This window comes from Saccostrea cucullata, unplaced genomic scaffold, assembly GCF_032062105.1.
Source record: "Saccostrea cucullata isolate Sc308-1 unplaced genomic scaffold, CSIRO_AGI_Scuc_v1 ctg4290, whole genome shotgun sequence".
Lineage (NCBI taxonomy): Eukaryota > Metazoa > Mollusca > Bivalvia > Ostreida > Ostreidae > Saccostrea > Saccostrea cuccullata.
Genome location: NW_026931441.1, coordinates 5,142 through 28,227, shown reverse-complemented (window position 1 = coordinate 28,227; position 23,086 = coordinate 5,142). Strand labels below are relative to the sequence as shown.

The 23,086-nt window shown below is 32.2% G+C and overlaps 1 protein-coding gene and 1 long non-coding RNA gene across 3 annotated transcripts in view; one reads left to right on the top strand and one right to left on the bottom strand.

Moving 5' to 3' along the window:
* LOC134232626 (anoctamin-4-like) overlaps nucleotides 1–16,578 on the top strand; it is a 36,629-nt gene extending 20,051 nt beyond the window's left edge. For both annotated transcript variants that reach the window (XM_062714623.1, XM_062714622.1), the window contains 11 exons: nucleotides 7,475–7,639; nucleotides 9,164–9,200; nucleotides 10,124–10,235; nucleotides 10,597–10,654; nucleotides 10,973–11,070; nucleotides 11,472–11,608; nucleotides 13,873–14,025; nucleotides 14,710–14,762; nucleotides 15,138–15,322; nucleotides 15,496–15,604; nucleotides 16,112–16,578. In XM_062714623.1, coding sequence (XP_062570607.1) covers nucleotides 7,475–7,639; nucleotides 9,164–9,200; nucleotides 10,124–10,235; nucleotides 10,597–10,654; nucleotides 10,973–11,070; nucleotides 11,472–11,608; nucleotides 13,873–14,025; nucleotides 14,710–14,762; nucleotides 15,138–15,322; nucleotides 15,496–15,604; nucleotides 16,112–16,276 — 1,272 coding nt within the window. In that variant the 3' untranslated portion in view covers nucleotides 16,277–16,578. The remainder of the gene's footprint in view (nucleotides 1–7,474; nucleotides 7,640–9,163; nucleotides 9,201–10,123; nucleotides 10,236–10,596; nucleotides 10,655–10,972; nucleotides 11,071–11,471; nucleotides 11,609–13,872; nucleotides 14,026–14,709; nucleotides 14,763–15,137; nucleotides 15,323–15,495; nucleotides 15,605–16,111) is intronic.
* A 4,112-nt stretch (nucleotides 16,579–20,690) lies between these two features.
* LOC134232627 (uncharacterized) lies at nucleotides 20,691–22,057 on the bottom strand. The gene is made up of 2 exons (XR_009984813.1): nucleotides 21,492–22,057; nucleotides 20,691–21,200 (listed from the first exon to the last, which is right to left on the bottom strand). It is a non-coding gene; the product is annotated as an uncharacterized LOC134232627 (long non-coding RNA).
* Between the last annotated feature and the right edge of the window lie 1,029 nt (nucleotides 22,058–23,086).

Below are 23,086 nucleotides of genomic sequence, written 5' to 3'. Positions count from 1 at the left end.
ACAAGATGGCAAGATCTGTTGAAAACATTGGCAACACTAGATGGAAAAACCCTGTCACAAGAAGAACTAGAGGATTTGAATTGGAATGATAAATCAAAACTAGTTAAACAAGATCCAGTGACGTGTGCAAGATTCTTTGACAACAGAGTTCAACTTTTCATCAATACTGTTCTTAAGAGTCCTCACAATCCTCTAGGTGTTGTCACTGATGTGTTTCGAAGGGTAGAATTCCAGAATCGAGGTTCACCACATATTCATATGCTGGTATGGACAAGTGATGCTCCAAAGCACAAAGAAAATAGCAGTGAGGAAATTGAAGCATATGTAGATAAGTATGTCACATGTGGTTTACAGGAAAATGATTCTCAAATGAAGCGCCTTGTAGAGCTTCAAGTGCATAAACACTCAAAGACTTGTAAAAAAGGGGGTAAATCTGTTTGCAGATTTGGATTTCCTTTGCCACCTTTGCCCAAAACCATGCTTCTTGAACCCTTGGATGTTGATGTTGAGCATTATAGAAAGTTGTATTCTGATATTCAAAAGAAAATGAATGATTACAAAGATGGTTGTAGTTTAGACTACGAGTCATTCTTACAGACTGTAGTAGAAATGTGTGAGGATGAGTATATAAAATGTATTCGAGCATCCCTAAAAGGTCCCAAAGTGTTTCTAAGGAGAAGTCCATCTGAAATGAGAGTGAATTACTACAATACATCAGTGCTCAAGGCTTGGAATGCCAACTTGGATATACAGTTTGTACTTGATCCTTATGCCTGTGCCACATACATTGTTGCTTACATCAGCAAATCTCAGAGAGGAATAAGTGCTATGCTTGATAAGGCATCTCAAGAGGCTGCAGAGGGAAATATGGATCTTAAACGACAAGTTCGACATATTGGAAACAAGTTCTTAAACTTTGTTGAGGTCAGTGCACAAGAAGCAAGTTATTTGATCCTTCAAATGCCACTTACACAAGCTAGTAGAGAGGTTGTTTTCATAAATACCTCACCACCTGAAGACAGAGTTTTCTTACTCAAACATCAAGATGAATTGAATGAGTTACCAAAAGACTCGACTGACATTAAGTCAGATGGTATGATACAGAGATATGCAAGAAGACCAAAGCAACTAGAAAATTGGTGCTTAGCTGATGTTGTTTCTGAGTTGGAAGTCACTTTTCCAAAAGAAATGGAAAAAGATGTGCAAGAGGAAGTGAATGACGATGACCCTGAAGAAGATTCTCTCAAGAGAACATCTTTTCTGATCAGGATGTTTTAGTTCATTTGAAAAATGGGATTAAGATCAGAAGACGAAAAAACAAACGGGTTATTAGATATGTAGGGTACAGCCAAAAAACAAATTCTGAACAGTATCACAGAGAAAGACTTCTTCTCTTTCTGCCATGGAGAAATGAGAATACTGATCTTTTTGGTAATTGTAAAACTTATGAACAGCATTACATGCAAAAAGCAAGTATAATACAAATGAAGCAAAGGCAGTATGAGCATTTTGTGGATGAATTAGAACAAGCTCGACTTCAAGCTGAAGAAGATCTTGATGATCTGGAGACAGTAGCACCAAATACAGAGCATGCTGAGGCCGAAGATGCAGAAATAGGTTCTGAACCATCCGAGGAATTTGTTCATTTTGATCCTGATACTGTTCAACATAGAGATTTTGATATAGGTCCAGACCTGGGTTTGTCCTCAAAAGTAACTGAAACAGAAATGAGTGCTGTCCGCATTCCTGATGAGCAGTATTATAAACTTCTGCAATCACTGAATAAAAAGCAGAGAGAATTTTACAATCATGTGACAAACTGGATTCAAAACAGAGATGAACCATTATATGCTTTTCTTACTGGTGGAGCGGGTGCAGGAAAATCTGTGGTTATTGATGCCATTTTTCAAACATTGCACAGAATACTTTACTCAAAAGAAGGAGAAAATCCAGATGATATTAGAATATTACTTTGTGCTCACACTGGCAAAGCTGCATACAACATCAAAGGGACTACAATTGCATCAGCATTTCACAGGAAAATGTATCAAACGCAGCAGCACATGGGTGCAGATGAATTGAACTCATTTAGGACAAAGTACCGGAATTTGTCAGTTGTGATAATAGATGAAATTTCAATGGTCGGAAATAATATGCTGACATTCATAAATGATAGACTCCAACAACTTACTGGTAGAAAACAAGACTTTGGTGGTATTAGCATCGTAGCTGTAGGTGATTTGTATCAGTTGCCACCTGTTGGAGACAAGTGGATTTTCAATGACCTTTCTAATCCTGGTCAGAGTTTAGCAAAAAATTTGTGGCATGAGCATTTTCACATGCATGAACTAACTGAAATTATGAGACAAAAGGATGACCTCAGATTTGCTGAAATGTTGAATAGACTTCGTGAAAACAAGATGACAGATGAAGACAAAGAACTAATTTCTCAACGCATTATTAGGCAAGATTCTGAAATCTATCCTAAACAGGCACCTCATCTGTTTATTGAGAACAAGTTTGTCGATGGTTTTAATAACAATTTGATAGAAAACCTTTCAACAGTTAAAGTAAATGTAAGAGCAGACACAGATGTGTTATCACAGACAAAACTTTCTGCATCAGTAAAATTGAAACTAGTGCAAAATTTGCCAGAAAGCCCAGCATCTACTGGACAATTAAGAACAAATCTTGTTATTGCTGTGGATATGCTCTATGACATATCAGTGAATCTTGATGTTACAGATGGATTGACAAATGGTGCTTCATGTGTTGTGAAATACATTGAATATAGACAATCACAATTAAGACCTGCCATAGTATGGGTTCTGTTTGCTGACTCCAGTATAGGTATATCAAGAAGACATCAGTACAACCATTTGTTTAGCACAAATGTGAACACTACATGGACTCCCATATTTGAAGCTAAAAGAACATTTGTTTATAACAGGAAGACCTATGAAAGAGTTCAATTTCCACTCCAACCTTCAGCTGGAAAAACAATTCACAAAGCACAAGGAGCAACTCTTTCAAAGGCAGTGATCAGCTTAGCACAGACAAAGCAGCGAAAAATTCCTCACATACATTATGTTGCACTTTCAAGAGTAAGGTCACTTGATGGTCTATTCATTCTGGATTTCAATGAAAAAAGTCTTTCAAAAGATGAAAATGTTGATAAAGAGATGGAAAGATTGAGAGATAATAGATTGCAGCTCTCATACATACCACTTTACTCAGTATGCAAAGATCTCAAATTTTTGTTCAACAATGCAAGGTCTCTACACAAACACTTCTTTGATATACAGTCAGAACCAAGTGTTTTAGCTGCAGATGTTATTGGTATAGCTGAATCTTGGCTTTGTGAAGCAGATTCTGATGAAGACTTCACTTTGGAGGGTTTTACAATGTTCAGAAATGATGCAAACATTTCCCATACCAGATCACATCATGGCATTGTCATATATTTGAGGAATCATTTACAGTGTTTGACATACAACTCCTTCACTTCCAAGTCTGTTGAATTTTCCATAATTTCCATTATGCCATCAAATACTCCAATAAAGTGTGTAGTATTATATAAGCAGCCTTCTTGTACTCTTCAACATTTTTACGATACCTTGAAGAACAGGTTGCTTCCATTTGTTAACAAAGATGAAAAAATTGTGATAATGGGAGATTGTAATTTGGATCTGAATTCTGGTCAGTATGGACAATTCCTAAACTTTATGAAAGAAAACTTTGGTTGTGAGCAAGTGATAAACAAGGTAACAACAAAAAACAAGACACAGTTAGACCTAATATTTACCAACTTTACTGATATACAAACAGATGTCCTTCAAGCTTATTGGTCTGACCATAATATGATTTATTGTGCTGCAAATAATGCTTAAGTTACCTAATGATATACCTGCATTTGTATTTTCCAGTATTAAAATTAACCCTCTAGAGCACAACACAGGCAGTATGTAAATATTTAGTTTCCATTGGAAGCTAAATATTTACAAACTGCCAAGAGTGGTTATGCAAAATCAAGGGTTGCCACTCATCATCTACCCTATAATGTCCCAATAACTCCCCAGTATTTTTTAAAAAAGTACAAATGTACATGTAGTGTATAATTTTAAAATTTTAATACATAAATTTCCTTATTGCGAAGTTATTGGGACAAAATGGTGTTTAAAAATTGAATGCCCATGAGATTAAATTAGTTTAATATGTATGTAATGTTTGCACACTTTCAAAAAAACAGGTCAAACAGTTTGGCTGCCTTTATTTTGTATAGTACATGTGACAATTCAAATTTCATCACAGCATTGTTTTCTGTAAACAGAAATATGTAGATTTTTGTGTTATAACACAATATGTAAATTTGTATACTTTTGTAATTATTGAACTAAACATCCAAGTCATTTATGAATTGAATGTAATTATGCATGTTCTTTTTTTTTTTTAAATTGAAATATATGAAATTATTATAATGAATTATTGTACTGGTGTATATCTGCAAGATTTGATTTGATCAAATATTAAGATATTTTTATAACATGCTTTTAGTGACCATGCCTTTTAAATTAGACTTGATCTATTAGGTCTGGATGAAATAATACAATCAAATAGCATTTGAATATTTTCGAATACAATTTAATTTAATTTAATTTGCCTATTTAAGTGTTGTGAATCACACTCACAGATTAACTGATACTGTCGATACACTATACATTTCAGTAATCATTTTCTTTTTGTCTAGATCAAAGGACAGATTGCCACAAAATCAGAACTTTTTAGTGTGCAACATGCGCAATGTATAGAGGGCTCTTTATGTTTTTGTGTTTGTAAAGTACTTTGTACACTGTATCTGTTTTCGTAATTAATGCATGTACATGTATAATAATTATAAAATTCATATTTCAATTCTCATGGGCATTTAAATTAACACTGATTTCTTAAATAATAGATTTTCTTATGGTGGGTGATACATATGTATTGAATTTAAGTATGTATTAGAATTTAAGTAACTATGTATTTGAATGAAAGAATTTTTTGTTATACACAGAAATTACTGTAGTTATTATACAACCCATTGTCAAAAGGGGATCTTCAAAGACATTATAAACAGTACAGTTGCCCGTGTGATGTGAAAAGACTAGTACATGTACTGTTATATCAACATTCTGTTTATAGAAAAGACTATTTCCTGTGTTGCATGTGAAATTTAAAAACCAGCATTCCATTTCTGAAAAGACAATCTACTGTGTTAAATATGAAACTGTTAAACCAATTACATTCCATTTCTGAACGGACTGGCTCCTGTGTTACATGTGAAACTGTTATCTACACTCTGTTTATGAAAAGACTGTCTTCCTTAATTTGCTACATCAAATGTGAAACTCATTATAATCTGTTGTCATAATTATATTAAGACTAATCATATAAAACACTTTGTACAGACTTATTGCTAAAACATATTCTTTATGTATATTTAAATTTTATGCAAAAACATAAAGAAATAGATATCCCCCTCATAAATCTAGAATTCTTTAAGTTACCATCATTTACCTCAACAAAATTAATTGGAATCTACAGACAACACAATTCAAGAAACTACTTCATGTAGTATATATAATAAAACCCCATTTCTCTGGATTTTTGGTATCTAATGATCTTAAGATTTATTTTTCTAAAAAAAAAAAAAAAAGTGTTGATAAATGTATTCAGGTCTTTGTAAACAACTTTTAATCTTTCTTTTCGCTTTCATAATGTAAGATTAAAAAAGTTGTTCTCTACAAGTCCACTGAATACAGCTAAATTTCCTTGAAATATATCCCTTAATAGATATCAATTTTCATTATGTAGATATTTTAATTAAATTTTAATCATAGATACTCTGAGTTTAAAAGGTGCTAGCTGCATTGTTTCAAAATGCTTTGGAGATGAATGATTAAAATTGTGTATTTAATTTATTTTTGTCGTTCTTGCCATATTGTATTCATTTGTTCATTACATTCTTGATCATGTTGTAAAAAGTTTAGGATATTTTTTATGGTTCAATTTTTACTACATGTATTTGTGCAAATTTTAAAAAGTATGTATATACAATTTATGCTTGGTGGACAAATTCAGGTACATAAAAAAAAAAAAAAAAAAAAAAACATGTTCATGCTACCATAATTTCACATTATCTATTCTTATGCTCTAACTGTCTGAAATCACCAAAGACATGAAGCATTCACTTTTTAAAGGTAAGTAGCATAGAAAGAGGGGGTCAATGGCCAGCCCGTAAAGGGAGGTAAACCTTGCTTCTTTCAGATGATACAGAAATAAAATGAAGATTGCTTCAAACATAGTATATGCTTGGTGGTAAAATTTCAAAAAGTAGACCAATAAGGTATTTTCATATTGTTTGAAAATTGAACAAAGTAAATAATATATAAATGAATTGTTCACCAAGCTTTCTAAATAAATGCAATGCTAAATCAATAAATACAACTTCATTCTTTTAGTCATTATTGGTCGCAATTTAAAAGTCAATCATTGTTCTAGTTACATGTTTATAGAAACATGCATTTAGTTTGTAAATAAAGCAGTTATTTATAATCTACATTGATGATCTATTTTGCAAAGGAATGGTCTGCTTTGCAGTGTCTTTTTTTTTTTTTTTTTAATTTCCCTTACTTTGAATTTTTATGTTGAGTATAATTGTGTAATATTTTAATTTAAGCTGTTGCATAATAGATACTACGATATAAGATGTTTTCTCATGATGCTTTCTTTTCAAAATCTGATGTTATATATGATAAATAATTCCATTGATTAATGCATGAAAATCATTATTATACCGAGTTAATTTAAAATACCAATAAATCTAATATGACTTCTTATGAATGTGTCATTTTTTTTATTACAGTGTGTTTAAAAGACTGTAAGAAAGGCATTAAGGATTACTACATATCAGAGTTTATTTTTAAAAGTGCTCATAGTAACAATAATATATTAATGAAACATTAATATATAAGAACCACCAAATGCAGAATTTGTCACTCTAGAATATGAAATTTTTAATGTGGCACTAAAAGTTTACAGTTGTGACAAAACTTGTTTAGTATGGATAGAAGGACTCTCTAACTTGTACAAGGTCAGTGTTACTCAAGGGTCCCACATCTGCATACTGCAAATGCATTGAAGTTGCATAACAAAGAATATTTCATTATTATATGTGGTATACTTCTGCGAAAAAAACCCCTGAAATTCGTACATTGATGGCATATGATAATGGTACAGAATTATTACATGAAAATGAAGCAATTAGTACCTTACATATAACTCTATTGTAATTAAAGTTTCCTGGGGTAAATGTGTATATTTCTTCCTTCCACATTTGATTTTACTCAGTTGAAAGACTTGTTCCATGATACTCAGGTGACCTATAAGGCCCGTGGGCCTCTTGTTACATTATACATGTGTTTGCTATTGACAGTTGGCATTGGTCTTGGCCGCAGTGTTTTCCGTCATTCTTTACCGTATTGTGATGTCAGCCATTTTGTACGGTAACAAGGAGGACATCATCAAAACTCGGGCCAGCTTCATCTCCTCCATCACCGCGGCCTGTATTAACTTAGTCATCATCATCATCCTCAACTTTGTAAGTTATAACTACAATAATAGCTACTTAACTGTACAATACATACGATAAAATATAACACAGTCTGTATTAACTTAGTCATTATCATCATCCTCAAATTTGAAAGTTATGGCTATACAATCATAACTATTTTATAATACACAATATTCTACATTATATCATAGGATGTATCAATTTGGTTTTCATCATACTTAATTTTATAAAATCTAAATATTCTATGCATTGAACTTTGTAAAATCAGATTACACATGTACATACCGTATAACTGGATTTTTCTACGGGGTGCTATATTTTGCGAAATTCTGCGATCAAGTCTTAATCGCAAAAAATTCAATCTCAAAAAATACGTAAATAAAATCAGGAATTTTCAGTTGCGATCATCGAAGTTCTACTTTTACAGATACCGGAAGTATATGTAAATAATGCCCGTTTTCAATTGTATTTTACAGGTAATTTACTTGATATCAACAATAATGATTGTTTTTCGAATAAATAAAACGAATTCCTAAAGATTCAATATTTATTTGTTCCTACATTGTATTTCATGATTTATTTATATGAAACCCGAATAGCACTATTGTCAGTTTGGCTATTCCGCGGCTTGATCGTGTCCTTCACCAGTGTGTACCATATTTTTCTTAACCGGTATTCTGTCCTTGAGAAAATAATTTCTTGTGTAATATTTCCTATACTGGGATTATATAAACTCTTTATAATCATAAATGAAAGTTCATAGTCTGTGGGAACTTACTGAAATGAACTTCTTTAAATTAATCTCAAAGAATTATCGTCTCGGTTTCAATTCAAAATAATTGTGACTTTGTTTCTAATTTACCCTGTGAATAATAACCCATTAATTATAACAACACACGGACGACCCACAGGTATAGTGTCATCTATGTAAACACCCAATTAACAGCCCAAGGCCTTCACTCTTTCCAGGTAAGTCCAGACTGCATCTATTTTACGCTTGATTGGCGTGTATACAAGCGCAATCAAAACTTCGAGAGATAGAGAGTAAATTTCAGTCTAGTAATAAAATTCAATCAAAATAGACTTTTTTGTCAAAGTGAAATCGCAAAAATTAAAATCGCAAAAAATAAATATACCTATTTCAGGATCAAATTGCAAAAATTTGCACCCGCATTAAAATCCAGTTATACGGTATGTATTAGTTATACATGTATGTGTGTCACCAATCATATTTTGCATGGAAACTCATTTGTATTTTTACTTGAGTTTCCATTGGATAAAAGTTGAGTTATTGAGAGTAAATGTATTAAGTTATGATATATATGAAATATTCATTTTCTCTTTTTATAATCTTAAATTGTGTTTACAAATCAAACACACGTCATGTTAATGAAGTAGGAAATGTTCCAAGATTGATTGAAAAGATTTTTAAAATCTTGGAGTTAAAAATATTTCAAACAGATTGAGATTTTTATATGTGAATGTACTTTAATATAATAAAAAGGTGTTATTGTGTGTGAAAGTGTAATTTCAATGTTAAATATCTTGTAGTTCTATCAAAAAGTGGCGTATTTCCTCACAGAATTAGGTGAGTTGTGTCTTATTTCACAAATGTATTTCTCTGCTAGTATATACAACAATGTATTGTCTTGTCTGGATGTACAAATAAAAAATTATTAATAATATGTAGAATATATTATTTGTTCATTCATGAGAAATCTTAATTAATGTTATTTGTATAGTTTGCATGCTATATTGCTGATGAGAAGATTTTAAGGTGAATATGTATACATTATAAACTCATCACATAATCTATCCCAACACAGAGATGTGATGTACGTCACCATGTTCTTGCCTGGTTTAGGAATTTATTTAAAATTGAAGTTAGTAGATTTATAAGTATTTTGTTTATTTCACTTTTTTGATGATATTAAATTTAAAATAACTGAATTCAGGATATATTTTTAACTGTGTATTTTTCACAATTTTTTGTTTAAACATGCATGATGCACAATTTTGTGGATTCTTAAGTTATTGATGAAAAAATTTTTGATTGAGCTGGGAATTTTAAAAAATTGTATTTTGATTGAGCTTGGAATTAAAAAAAAAAAATTTTTTTGTTGAAGCATGATTTACAATTTTAAATTTTATATTGTTAAGTTAACTTTTTTTTCAGAGAGTTTCAAAAAAAGAAAAATGAAAATTTAATTTTGAATTTTGATGAAATTTTATGAGTTGTATTATTAAATTCAATTTTGCTCTTTGATCTAGCTTTAAGCATATCTTTAAAACTTAAAGTAAATGTTTTAGACCTGTGGATTTTTTGATGAATTTAGAAATTAAACTTTTCGTCACACACACAGCAATTTAGCAATCTAATTATTTTATATTTAACCCCTTTGAATTGTTGACTTCTAGAATAAGGCCTTAAAGATAGATTCAGCTTAGGTGGTTTATCTTAATTATGAAAACAATTCAAATTTTTTTTATAATTACCCCCCTCTCTTTCAGAGCAACACAGGACCCTGACAGAGTGGGAGGATGCCTTCACCTTCAAAATGTTCCTCTTCCAATTTGTCAACTTCTACTCTTCCATATTTTACATTGCCTTCTTCAAAGGAAAGTAAGTCTGTAGAATGTTTTGTTTGTATGTTGTTTAATGTCACTTTTGAGAATTTTTCACTCATTTTATGGAGACGCTACCACTTGCTGCTGGAGAGGTGCAAATTTTGTTGTATACTCAGTGCTTGCAGCCATTGAGCAGGGAGGGTTCTTTTTCGTGCTACAGTAGCACCTACTGCGACACAGGACCTCGGTTTATAATTATGGTCTCATCCAAAGAACCGGTCTCCATGTCTCACATTGGGAATTTGTATAATGTTATCAGCTGTAAAATTCTTATCAGTTCTTGAGTAAAAGATCACCACTTTGATTTTGAAACATTGATAAACTATATTTAAATCTATTTTATTTTTGGTTGATAGATTTGTGGGAAGGCCTGGAGATTATAATCGCAGTTTGATAAACAGTAGACAAGAGGAGGTAACTCATATAGCTCTGTCCTGTATTCTGCCTTATTGAAATAATAAATAATTTGTTGTATATTTCATGTATGATGAACTGAAATTTGTTTCACTTGTAAATTGAGCAAGTGTTAAAGAATGTGCACATAAAAGAAAGTAAACTGCCCCAATTCAGATAATTTGAAATACAATTCAATCTTAAGAAATTTCTACTTGTTTCCTCAATTTAATGCTTTGTTCACATGGAGAGTTTAATTCAGATTAAACACAAGTTACTCCAAATTATCAGTGTACCTTTGTTTTCATTCTGAATTCTCATATAACTTTTGTTTTTCAGTGTGACCCCTCAGGTTGCCTGATTGAGCTCTGTATACAGCTGGGCATCGTCATGGTGGGAAAACAAATCATTAACAATCTTAAGGAGATTGTCATACCGTAAGTCATCACTAAATAGTGACTGAAAACTCCTAATATACCGGTATATGCTAGGTAAAGTAGGAATTCATTATGGTGTAATATATTGAGAAGTACCACTCATGAAGTAAAATAACTGGCTTTTATTTTTATGGAGCTGAAACCAAATGAATGTAAAATCTCTTGATCATCTGTCCACTTAGGTATATTTTTACTGTGCAGATGTATGTTTTTCATGCATTTTTTTTTGCCATAATTATTACTCCTTGAATAATTTATCTTTCTAATGTGTTCATGAGTCCAAATCAGCAAATAAATATTTTAGAAACTGAGTGTTTAGATTTTTTCCCTTTGAAAGAAGAAAAAAATCTAAACAAGAACGAATAAGATGTTCTTCAAGGCTTTGTCTGTATTTGATATAGTAAGGTGATGGTATGGTTCCGATCACGTCAGTCCTTGAAGGAGAAGTCAGAAGAGAAGGTGTACTCCCGCTGGGAACAGGATTATAACCTGGCCAACATGCCAGCTCTGGGACTGTTTGATGAATACTTAGAAATGGGTAAGTAATCCTGGGAGCAGGACTATAACCTGGCCAACATGCCGGCTCTAGGACTGTTTGATGAATACTTAGAAATGGGTAATGTTATCTTGTCCTCAGCCTCCTATTTGCTTCCATATTAAGGGTGGGAGAATATATACTGTAAATCACATATTTTTCATGGGTTAAAATTTTTAGGTTCAAAGGAAAGATATTAGTTTGTGGGGATTTGTTTTCGTTGGTTGAGAATGACAAGTACAGTACCGACCAGACCCAACCTGACACAAAGCAGTCCCAGAGCTGTCCCGGGGACTGCTTTCTGGGACTGCTAAAGCAGTCCCACAGCGGTCCCAGAGCATTCCCACACCAGTCCCAGAGCGGTCCCAGCAGTCCCAGCGGTCTCAGAAAGCAGTCCCAGCAGTCCCAGAAAGCAGTCCCAGCAGTCCCAGTGGGCGGGTTTATTAATTTAAAGGGCGGGGCTAACTCAGAAATGAGATTTCCAATAAACAATGGAACTATAAAAGGCAGTTGAATTTTTTTCTGAGTAGTATGCCAGGAATCCTTACAATGTGAAGGTCATTTACATGTATGAGCAGTACCCGCATAGATTTGAAACAATTTGAAATGATATTTATTGAAGGAATAAAGCTTACACACCTACATAAATGAATTACACTGAACATGTATATTTAATCACAATTATCTTGGTTTTTTTGTGATTGATACTGGCTCCCATATTTATTTTCTATACAGAAAATTAAAGTTGAATTAATTATTTTTCACCAGAATTAGTTTTAAATAGATCTATTCATTATACATCATGGCCGATTTCCATACTATCGGGATACTCTAAAGGCATTTTTTAAAAAGTACCCCGGTATATGGGCTTTTGAAAAATCCGATGGCAATTTAGCCAAGTAATATTTTTCAGTATTGATTATTCTTTACTGACATGTTTATTTAAAAATTATTGTTTTATTTGTAAATTGTATTAGTGACCAGTATAGAATCCTAAGATTATGTTCAACATTAATTAATCTTGAAAGAAATTTATACACATTTCATCTATCTTTTTTATGTTTTACATTTTTTACATAGATTGAAATTAGGGTCATTGTTTATTGTGCAGCATGTTCAATGATGTGTAATACTGATACGTGAACCCAAATAACATGCATGATTGATTTTCTGCCCAAAGGCGATTGAAACCACAGGTGTTCATACACATTAATGGCCAGGTAAACAAAACAAAAAAGAAATAAATCACAATTCCAGGTATTACAGGTTTTCAACTGTTTATTAATTTTTTTTTTTAATTTACTCTTTTAATAACTTATTCATAAATTAAAAACTAATTCATCTGTAAATTCCCGTATATTTGTTCAAATTGCTTATGTTACGGAAGAATGTTGGCATAATTTTATTTCATGTCATAAAATAAATTGTTAGATTTTTATTTGAGGGTTGTATGAAATACTCTTTTAGCATTGTGCTTGTAAAACATGTAGCCTTTTCAATTAAAATATCTTATATCTAAATGTAATGATTTTTTAAATAGTGCCATATGAAAAATGTGAGTATTTAATTTCAGATTTAATAAGAAAAGAAATCTACATGTAGATATTTTTTCTTATGAGTAGTTTTATATACTTTAGAAATAAAAATCTCCTCCTGACTTCCTTATATATCAACTTTATTTTTTAAAATATTCTTTATTACATTTGTGTAAATATACAGTTCCTAAAACTATAAATTAACTATAAAACATGTAATCTCCAGTTATTAAAAGATTATAAGAAATCCTTGCGTATTAAACAGTTAAAACTCCTCTCTGCTGCAAGTAAACAAAACAATAGGGAGCCTGCAAATTCAGAATACACAAGGGGGCGGAGCTATCATGTCACTCAGAACCTTTGTCACACATCAGTGAACAAAGCAGTCCCAGAAAGCAGTCCCAGGGGCAGCTGGGACTGCTGGGACTGCTTTTCATAGCAGTCCCAGAGCAGTCCCATAGCGGTCCCAGAGCAGTCCCAGAGCAGTCCCAGGGACTGCTTTCTGGGACTGCTTTGGTGTCAGGTTGGGTCTGGTCGGTACTGTAGTAATGCATATAAAATTTCACATTTCGTGGTGGTCATAAATTCTTGGGTGTCCTCATACCTCAAAAACAACGAAAATTAACCCCCCACGAATATTTCACAGCATATCTTTTGTTTGATCTCCAGTTGTGTCAATCTTTTCATAGAATCATAATGGCTTTGTTGATTTTTTGGTTAATTTCTTTTCAGTGATTCAGTATGGCTTTGTGACAATTTTTGTGGCTGCTTTTCCTCTAGCACCTCTGTTTGCACTCATTAACAACATTATAGAGATCCGAGTGGATGCTTACAAGTTCACCACACAGTGGAAGAGACCCTTAGCTGAACGAGCTCAAGATATAGGTAAAGTCAGATTGAACGAGCTCAAGATATAGGTAATGTTGGAATGAATGAGCACAATAAAGATAGAGAAAGACTTGCATTTAGTTCTACATTGAAGTTATTTCTCATTAGGCTGAAGGAAATTGTAAGAAAAAAAATCATAATAATCGGATGTTAGATCCATCTTTGAAGTCAATATATGTTCTTTGATTAAGATTAAATGATACAATCAGTCATGTCATATATTCTCATTTGATAATTAATTGTTCGATAATGTATTTTTAGTTTTTGTGCAATATATTTTTTGTTGAAATACTCATCACTGAATTGTGATTACAATACCGTTCTATTAGAAATTTTAGCGAGGATTTAATTTTGGCATTATTAGCTAGGTTGCCGCGATCGCTAAAATTGAATATCGCTAAAAATTAATTGCATTTTATTTGTTATAGCTTCAGTCTTTAATGTGCATTTTAAAAACACTTAAATCACATCTCGATAAAAATAGATTACCAGTTTTTAAGGACAAATCGCTAAATTTGCGTCTCGCTAAAATTTCCACTTATATGGTATTACTATTAAAAACAAATTTCTTCATAATTCTTATCAATTTTTTTTAATTTTAAAATAAGTAAGTCATGTGATAATTAATTTAATCATGTGATGTAGGTATTATGTGATAATTAATTTAATCATGTGATGTAGGTATTTGGTTTGGAATCTTACGAGGAATCTCAGCTATAGCAGTGGTTTCTAATGTAAGTTACAATCTGTGTACAAATTATGTACGTTATCTATCATTTACTGAACAATGACATGTAAATTAATTTTTAGGATACAAGTATGATAAAGTTTAGAAAAACCCTGCAATTTGTAGATACACAAGTGTAGTTGTATTTTAAGAATAAAAAATATTTTTTTTGAAATTCTAAATTTTGTGTGAGTATGATTATTATTCCAACAAATAGAGAGTGATGAGATTTATTTAATTAAATATTCTCAATAATTCAACTTTATAGGTAATAGTTCTCTTTTTTCATAAAACAAAAATAATCAGAAATTTTGTGTGTGAGAGGGTGTGTGTGTGAGTATGTTGAATTTTTAAATAATAATACTTTTTTCCTTGTTTTTAGGCTGCGATCATTGCGTTTACATCGGAGTTTATCCCTAAGTTGGTCTATTATTATGGCTACAGTAATCAAACACTGTCAGGGTACACCAACTTCAGTCTGTCCGTGTTTAAGGTGCAGTACTTCCAGGACCAAAGTATCCCCGATGACAAGAAAATGGATGTGTTTGGCAACGTTACTGAATGCAGGTGAGTAACAGTGTTTGAATCTCACTGTAAAATTAGCCAGCATTACAGGGCTAATTGCTATAGTTTAAGTTTCTGTGTTCATTATATTTACTTTCATTTTTACTTAAAAGAATAATTACAAGAAATACCCTCAAACCACAAATTGCTCCTAGATAAAATGTTATACATTCCAGGTACCGAGGATTTTTTGCTGAAGACCCCGGCATGCCTGGAGACTATGACTTCACTATGGCGTATTGGCACATCATTGCAGCTAAACTGGCTTTTGTTGTTGTTTTTGAGGTAAGCCCTTGCTCTTTCCTAAAAGAAAAAAAAAACGTTAAGAATTTCCAATAATATTGTTGTACATTTATATATGCTGGTCATTGTGATATTTCTTGAAAATAGAAATGAAAATGAATAAAGCTTGGAATTTCTTTGGCATTCAGCCCCAAAAATATGTGTATAACTGTGGAATCCAATGAACCTAAATAATTCCACAGTACATGTAATATTTGTCTTTTAATTCATTAAATCTTGGTCATTTTATATTAATTTTGTGACAGTAAAAATTTATCTGTAATACAAAATTTAGTTGTAATGGCTTCTTTGGTGACCTCTTTATATCTCGAAAATCGCTCTCTAAAAATTTAAAACCCATTTGTAAGCACAGTAAGGACAATTCGCTAAATTTGGGTCTTGCTAAAATTTCCACTTATATGGTATATATATCTTCAGTGATTTTGGCTTTATTATATTTTTTCAGAATTTAATAGTGTTTTGTACATAGCTTGCTATTTTTGTTTTCAGAATTTAGTGGTGTTTTGTACGTGGCTTGTGATGTACCTAATTCCCGACATGCCTTTCAAAGTTAAGTTACAGATGCTCAGAGAAAACTTTTTGGCCAAGGAGGCTTTGTATAATGCTGACACAATCCAGAAACAGAGAGAAGATCGTGCAAAGCAGGAGCATTGAAGTGGTGCAATTATACATTGAATATTTATATTTATGTTCTACTTAAAATCATATACATGTAGTTTATATTTAAGTCTATATTATATACCATGACCAAATTGTTCGAAAAAAAGCTGTATTCTCTGTGTAGGCATTTATAATGTAGCATTCTCATTGGGTTTTGATTTTTTTTAACAGTTTTTTTTTGTTTAATTTTTTTTTGCCTGAGACAAATTATTTTTGTCTATATTGAACAATTTCATGTTTTGAAAGAAACTTTATAACTACTGCTGGTCAATATTTTTGAAGTTGCTGAGCAAATGCAGATGAAACTATTTGATGTGTGATTTGAGGAAATTGAGGCTGAAATGAGAAGTTGATCTTTGAATAGCTAATTACAGTCTATTAACTTGTCTATTTCAAATGCTGTGAATTCCAACATCTTGTCTAATATGATGTAAATATCAAGTCCCTTAAGGTTATTTCATTTGTTTAAAATGTAATCTAATCTGGCCTGTTGCCAAATCCAGCTACATGTAATTTCTTTGGAACTAGGTATTACCGGATTTGGCAAATTTACTGTTTGGCTTTTAGCATCCAAATCCAGAGATCTTCTATTATTCAAGATCAATCAATTTGTTATCATTCAAGTTTTTTTAACGAATGAACTCAAGTATTTAATGCAATGTTTGTGTATTTATTCGTGAAACTTACAATTGAAAGAAGAGTTTCCCTGATGTTTATTGAACATTTTTATGAATAACATGTAAATTATGGCTGAGTAGCCTGCCGTTTATATACACTAAAATAAACAATATTGATGTCAAACTCTGCTCTTAAGAAGTGTGACTGAATACGCAATCTCTGGCATATTATGTTGTTGGCAAATTGTTTGTATTATTATTTTTCCTAATTATTTATTTCAACATTGTTAATTTTCAGGTTAGGAAATACAGTTTCTAATTTGATTTTTGTTTATTTTACTGTATTTAAATGTTGTACTTTTTAATGATAATATTGTATGTAATTGTTATTTAATCAGAAATAAGAGCATTATGACATAGAGCTAACTTAATTTCTCTCTTTTCCATTTCTCAAGTGGTAGACAATGCCATTTTTTAAAATAATTAATGAATACCACAAAGTTGCATGTATTGTGTGCAATGGTGTAAAAAAGCACATCTAAAATTAGGGTGAAAAACATTTAAAAAAAAAAAAACATGCAGGTCCTATGTAAAAAGTGTACCCCCAAAATATGCTCAAGTCATTGAAAAAACCCATCTGAAGAACGTTTAGTCCAGATTGAGAAATAACAGATCCATATAAACTTTTAAGATACATTGAGAAAATCTAAAAATGTCCTTTTTTGGGAAAGTAAGACCCAAGGCAGACTTTCACATAAAATATATAATGGTGTCCACAGCAGGGCTATGAATTTGTTTCAACATAGAAGCATCGATATACAGTGAATTGAAATTGTTTTAAAAACGTAGGCTTTATCACCATAGGTGTTTCATTTGTATGCATATAGGTTACATATGTTACATGTAGCAAAGAAGAAAAAGATGATACAAATACTTCTGCTGATATTTTATTGATTTTTTTTTTCATGGACCATATTTGAAAAGAAAATGAACTTACATTGATATTTTCACTGGTCTTTTGCATTTACTTTGTGTAACATTTTGTGCCTTAATACAAGAATAATGTTAAATGTTACAACTCTTTATACATTTACTTTGAGCAAAATTATTTCTAAACTGATTTCATATTTGGTGCAATATTTTTTCGTAGGTAATTTACACTTACCAGAACTGCATTACCTGTAATAATGTAGCCTTTTCTGATACTTTTTTTTTTATTTCATATGTTCTTGAGCTCTTTCATTAGAAAAAAAAATATGGGAAGTGATACATTATTGCAGCTAGAACTATAAATGTGTGTATCTGTATATGTGGTGTATTTGTAACTTTTGTAATGAAGTACAATCTTTTTTGTATAAGTGTAATTGATATGTGTAATAATATGTAAATATAAATATTAAGATTTATGGTAATGTAATTGATACATTACTTATTCAATGTAGTTGACCATTTGTGTACTTTTGGTAATTCTTTACAATCAATATTATTTATATTTAGCTTGTAGAAGTTCATGATAGAATAATACAAGTTTCAAACAAAAATCATGTATTTGACATTGTTTATAGAATATAAACAATCTTTTTTCAGGGTTCTCCAGCGTTTGAAATTTAACTGTGTTGCAGAGTTTACGTAAAGCACTAAAATTTTCGGTGTCTTCGCCATAAAAAAATTGCGACTGAATCATTATATATTCTGTATAATAAAAAAAATAACAAGCTAATTCAGAGAATTCCTGTCCCCGCTTAGGGAAAAAGTCAGACCCCCCTCACTGAATTTGTAGAATTATTAAATGTATACATGTATAATGAAGCAAATAAAATACATGTATGTCAATATGCATATAAAGATTTGATTGCTTTTTCTTTATTATGTGTATGGAAGATTCTTTTTATATGGAATATTTATCATACTGTAATAATGATTTTATGAGTTTGTACAAGCCAGACCACATATTTTTTTTTCATTTCACATGCTGAATACTATCATTCAGTTAAAAAAAAGTATTTGGAAAAAAAAGAAAATGGATCTTCCTGGATTCGAACCGGGGAACTCTCGCATGTGAAGTGAGAGACATAGCACTAGACCACGGAACTGTTTTATAGTTGCGAAAATTATATGCAAAGATGAAGTCACATACATGTATTTACATATTTACGTTCGGTATTGTCAAAATTTTACATAATGCATGGTGTCTAATTAAACCTTTATTAAACAATTCTAATGTAATAAGAATATAAAGTCCGCTGAGAACCTGTTTTATAAGTTAGTAACTCTCCTCATGCCCCTGTGCTAAAAATAGTGACATGTAATACAATAAATACTAATAAAACAAACAGGGCAGGACACTTTGAGAGGGGTGAGAGAGGTTCTAGGGAGTTTTGGCATAAAATTACATTGCAAAAGCTCAAAATCCTCTTGAAATATCGCCCAGAAGGGATAGTATTATACACAGACAGAATGTATAAGTTTACGACCTTGAACTTTGACCTTTTGACCTCAAAATAAATAGGTTTATTCCTTAGGCCACATGGAGTTGTTATGTAAAATTTCATGGCAAAAGCTCAAAGGTTTTTTGAGGTATCGCGCGGAAACGAAAGTGTTATAAAAGAATTTGCGAATTTACGACCTTGACCTTTGGACCTCAAAATTAATATGGAGTTGATATGCAAACATTGCGAAAGCTCAAAGGGTTCTCGAGATATTGTGTGGAAACGAAAGTGTTACAGACAGTCAGACAGAATGACAGATGGACAGACGGACAGACCCAAATTAATATATCCCCCACTTTTCAAGCGGGGGGACAATTAAATATGCCAATATAGATACTAGTATGAAGATGTGATTGCTTATTCTTTTGAAATTATTATGTGTATAGAAGATTCTTTTTATATGGAATATTTATCACACTGTAATGATGATTTTATGAGTTTGTACAAGTCAGACCTCATATTTTTTTCATTTCACATGCTGAATACAATCATTTAGTAAAAAAAGTATTTCGTAAAAAGAGAACATGAATCGTTCGGGATTCGAACTCGAGACCTCTCACATGTGAAGCGAGAGACATATCACCAGACCACGGAGCTACTTTACATAGGCGAAAATTATATGCAAAGGTGAAGTCAGATACATGTAAATTTTCACGTTTGATATTGTCAGAATTTTACACAATGCATGGTGTCTAATTTAACCTTTATTAAACAGTTCTAAAAGATGTAATAAGAATATACAGTCCACCGAGAACCTGTTTTATACATATTTACTTTCCTCATGCCCCAGTGCTAAAAATAGCGATATGTAATACAATAAATACTAATTAAAGAAACAGGGGGCACTTTGAGAGGGTTGAGAGAAATCCTAGGGACGTTTGGTATAAAATTACATTGCAAAAGCTCAAAATCTTCGTGAGATATCGCCCGGAAAGGATAGTGTTTCATACAGAGAGAATGTATAAGTTTACGACCTTGAACTTTGACCTTTTGACCTCAAAATCTGTAGGGGTCTTCCTTATGCCACAGAAAGTTGTTATGTAAAATTTGATTGCAAAAGCTCAAAGGGTTCACGAGATATCGCGAGGAAACGAAAGCGTTACAGACAGACAGAAAGACGGACGGACGGAAAAACCCAAATTAATATCCCCTACTTTTCAAGCGGGGGACAACAAAAAAAATTATGCAAATACCAGTTTACCTGTGAAAACGAATTATTTGTCTTCGTTCCTTCATGCTTCAAGTCCGGCGAGGATTTAGGAGATAATTGAAAATGCAAAGTGAAGGTCTTATATACACTGATTAAGTGCTCATCCTTATTAGCTCTTCTGAGCCAAAGGCTCAAAGAGCTAATGCTATGGCCATTTGTGCGGTGTGCGTAAACTTTTTAGAATACGGGCCATAACTCAAGAACCCCTTGGCCAATCAGTACCAAATTTGTTACAGGGTATCCTTGGCCCAAGGGCTACCATTTATACAAAAATAAGGGTTGGGACCCTAAAACAAGGGGAGATACTCAGGAAAACAAAACCAAAAGTACTGGTTGCTAAAAAAATCTTCTCCATAACCACCAGGCAGATTTTCACCAAACTTACATACAAGAATCAGGATATGTCGAAGATTAAAATTTGCACGGGGAATTACCCTGGGGCAAAGGGCGTGGTCTCAAGGTCACTTCAAAGTTGACCTAAATTTACAATTAATAAAAATGTGTATATTTTGCTTACTATAAGGACTAGGATCATCAAATCTTGTAAGTTGATGCATCTTATGACTTCACATCATGTTAACTCAAAAGTAGGTCACGGTGACCTATTTTTTAAATTTTGCGGGGATTTCCTTTCAAATTGATTTGAAGGCATATTTTGGACACTTTAAGGCCTATGATCATCAAACTTTGTCAGTTGATGCATCTTGGGTCCTCGAACAACGTCAACTTAAAAGTAGGTCACTGTGACCTACTTTTTGAACTTTATGACTTATCCATTTAAAAACATTAAACCCCTTATTTCAGACACTGGGAGGTTTAGAATCATCAAATCTTGTACTTTGATGCATCTTGGGACCTTAAAACATACTTATGAAAAAGTAGGTCACTGTGACCTACTTTTTGAGTTGGCTCGCGTAGCGAGCTACTCCCTGTCGACATAACCGTTTCAGAGCTGTAAAATTTTTCACACATTCATCAAGGTGATCCATACGCCAAATATAATAGTTCTAGCAAAAAATGCTTTGGTTTGAGTGATTGTATAAACTTAAGAGGTAAAAACTGTATAAAATTTCATACTGTAACATTCTTTTTGCCTCATATGCTTTTAAAGAAATTTTTGATTAAATACCTGTATGATGTAAAATTACTGCGTATGAATATATGTTAAAGCATGTTAGGCGGATCTAATCTTCCCATCTGAAGTTTATTTATAATTGACCTAGAATACTCCCTAACACAAACACCTGCTGCTCTCATTAGCTGCAGCTAGTTGTTGTTGAAAATCTATTTTTAGAATCCAGATTTGCTGTGTGAATCTTTAACCTAATTATCCCATAACACTGACCACTTCAGCTAATGTGCTGAAATTCATTATAGAATCCAGTTACAAAATAATACGGAAGCCCATTAGTGCCAACCTGTATTTATAAAAGAAAAGCAATATACACTTTATTTATGAACAGAACATGGATCAGACATATAATACCAGTATTCAATCCCTTAAGATGCAAAATAAACTGAATATATTGAGGTATGGTGCCCATATGTATGAAAAGACTCAATTGACTCGAGCGAGTCAACTCGCAGGCCCTTCAGGCCTTTGATTGAATTTGTTTTCAAATTGTTTAAAACGCATATTTTGATTACCTTCAGACCTACTATCATCAAACCTGGTCAGTATATGCATCTTGGGTCCTTGAAAAATTTCGACCTAAATGTAGGTCACGATGACCTACTTTCGACATTTTATGGCTATATTTAAGTATCTTTGGTATTTATTGGCTTAGAATCATCAAACTTTGTGAGTCAATGCCTATATGGTTTTCAGAGAGTGACGACCAAAAAGTAGGTCACGGTGACCTACTTTTGACATTTTATGGCTTTATTTAAGTATCTCCGTTACTTATAGGCTTAGAAACATCAAACTTTGTGAGGTGATGTATCTTGGGTTTTGGGAAAATCACGACCAAAAAGTAGGTCACAATGACCTACTTTTGAGATTTTATGACTATATTTAAGTATCTCAGGCACTTATTGGCTAAGAATCATCAAACTTTGTCGGTTTAGGCATCTTGGGTTTTCGGAGAATATCGACCAAAAAGTAGGTCACGGTGACCTACTTTTGAATATCTCAGGTACGTATTAGCTTAGAATCATCAAACTTTGTCAGTTTAGACACCTTGGATTTTTGAAACGTTTACCAAAAAGTAGGTCACTGTGACCTACTTTTTACATTTTATGGCTATATTTGATTATATCTAGTACTTATTGGCTTGGAATCATCAAACTTTGTCAGTTGAGGCATCTTAGGGTTTCACAAAATGTCTACCAAGAAGTAGGTCACGGTGACCTACTTTTGAATATATCAGGTACTTATTGGCTTAAAATCATCAAACTTTGTCAGTTTAGGCATCTTGGGTTTTTGGATAATGTCGACCAAAAAGTAGGTCACCGTGACCTACTTTTAACATTTGAAGGCTATATTTAA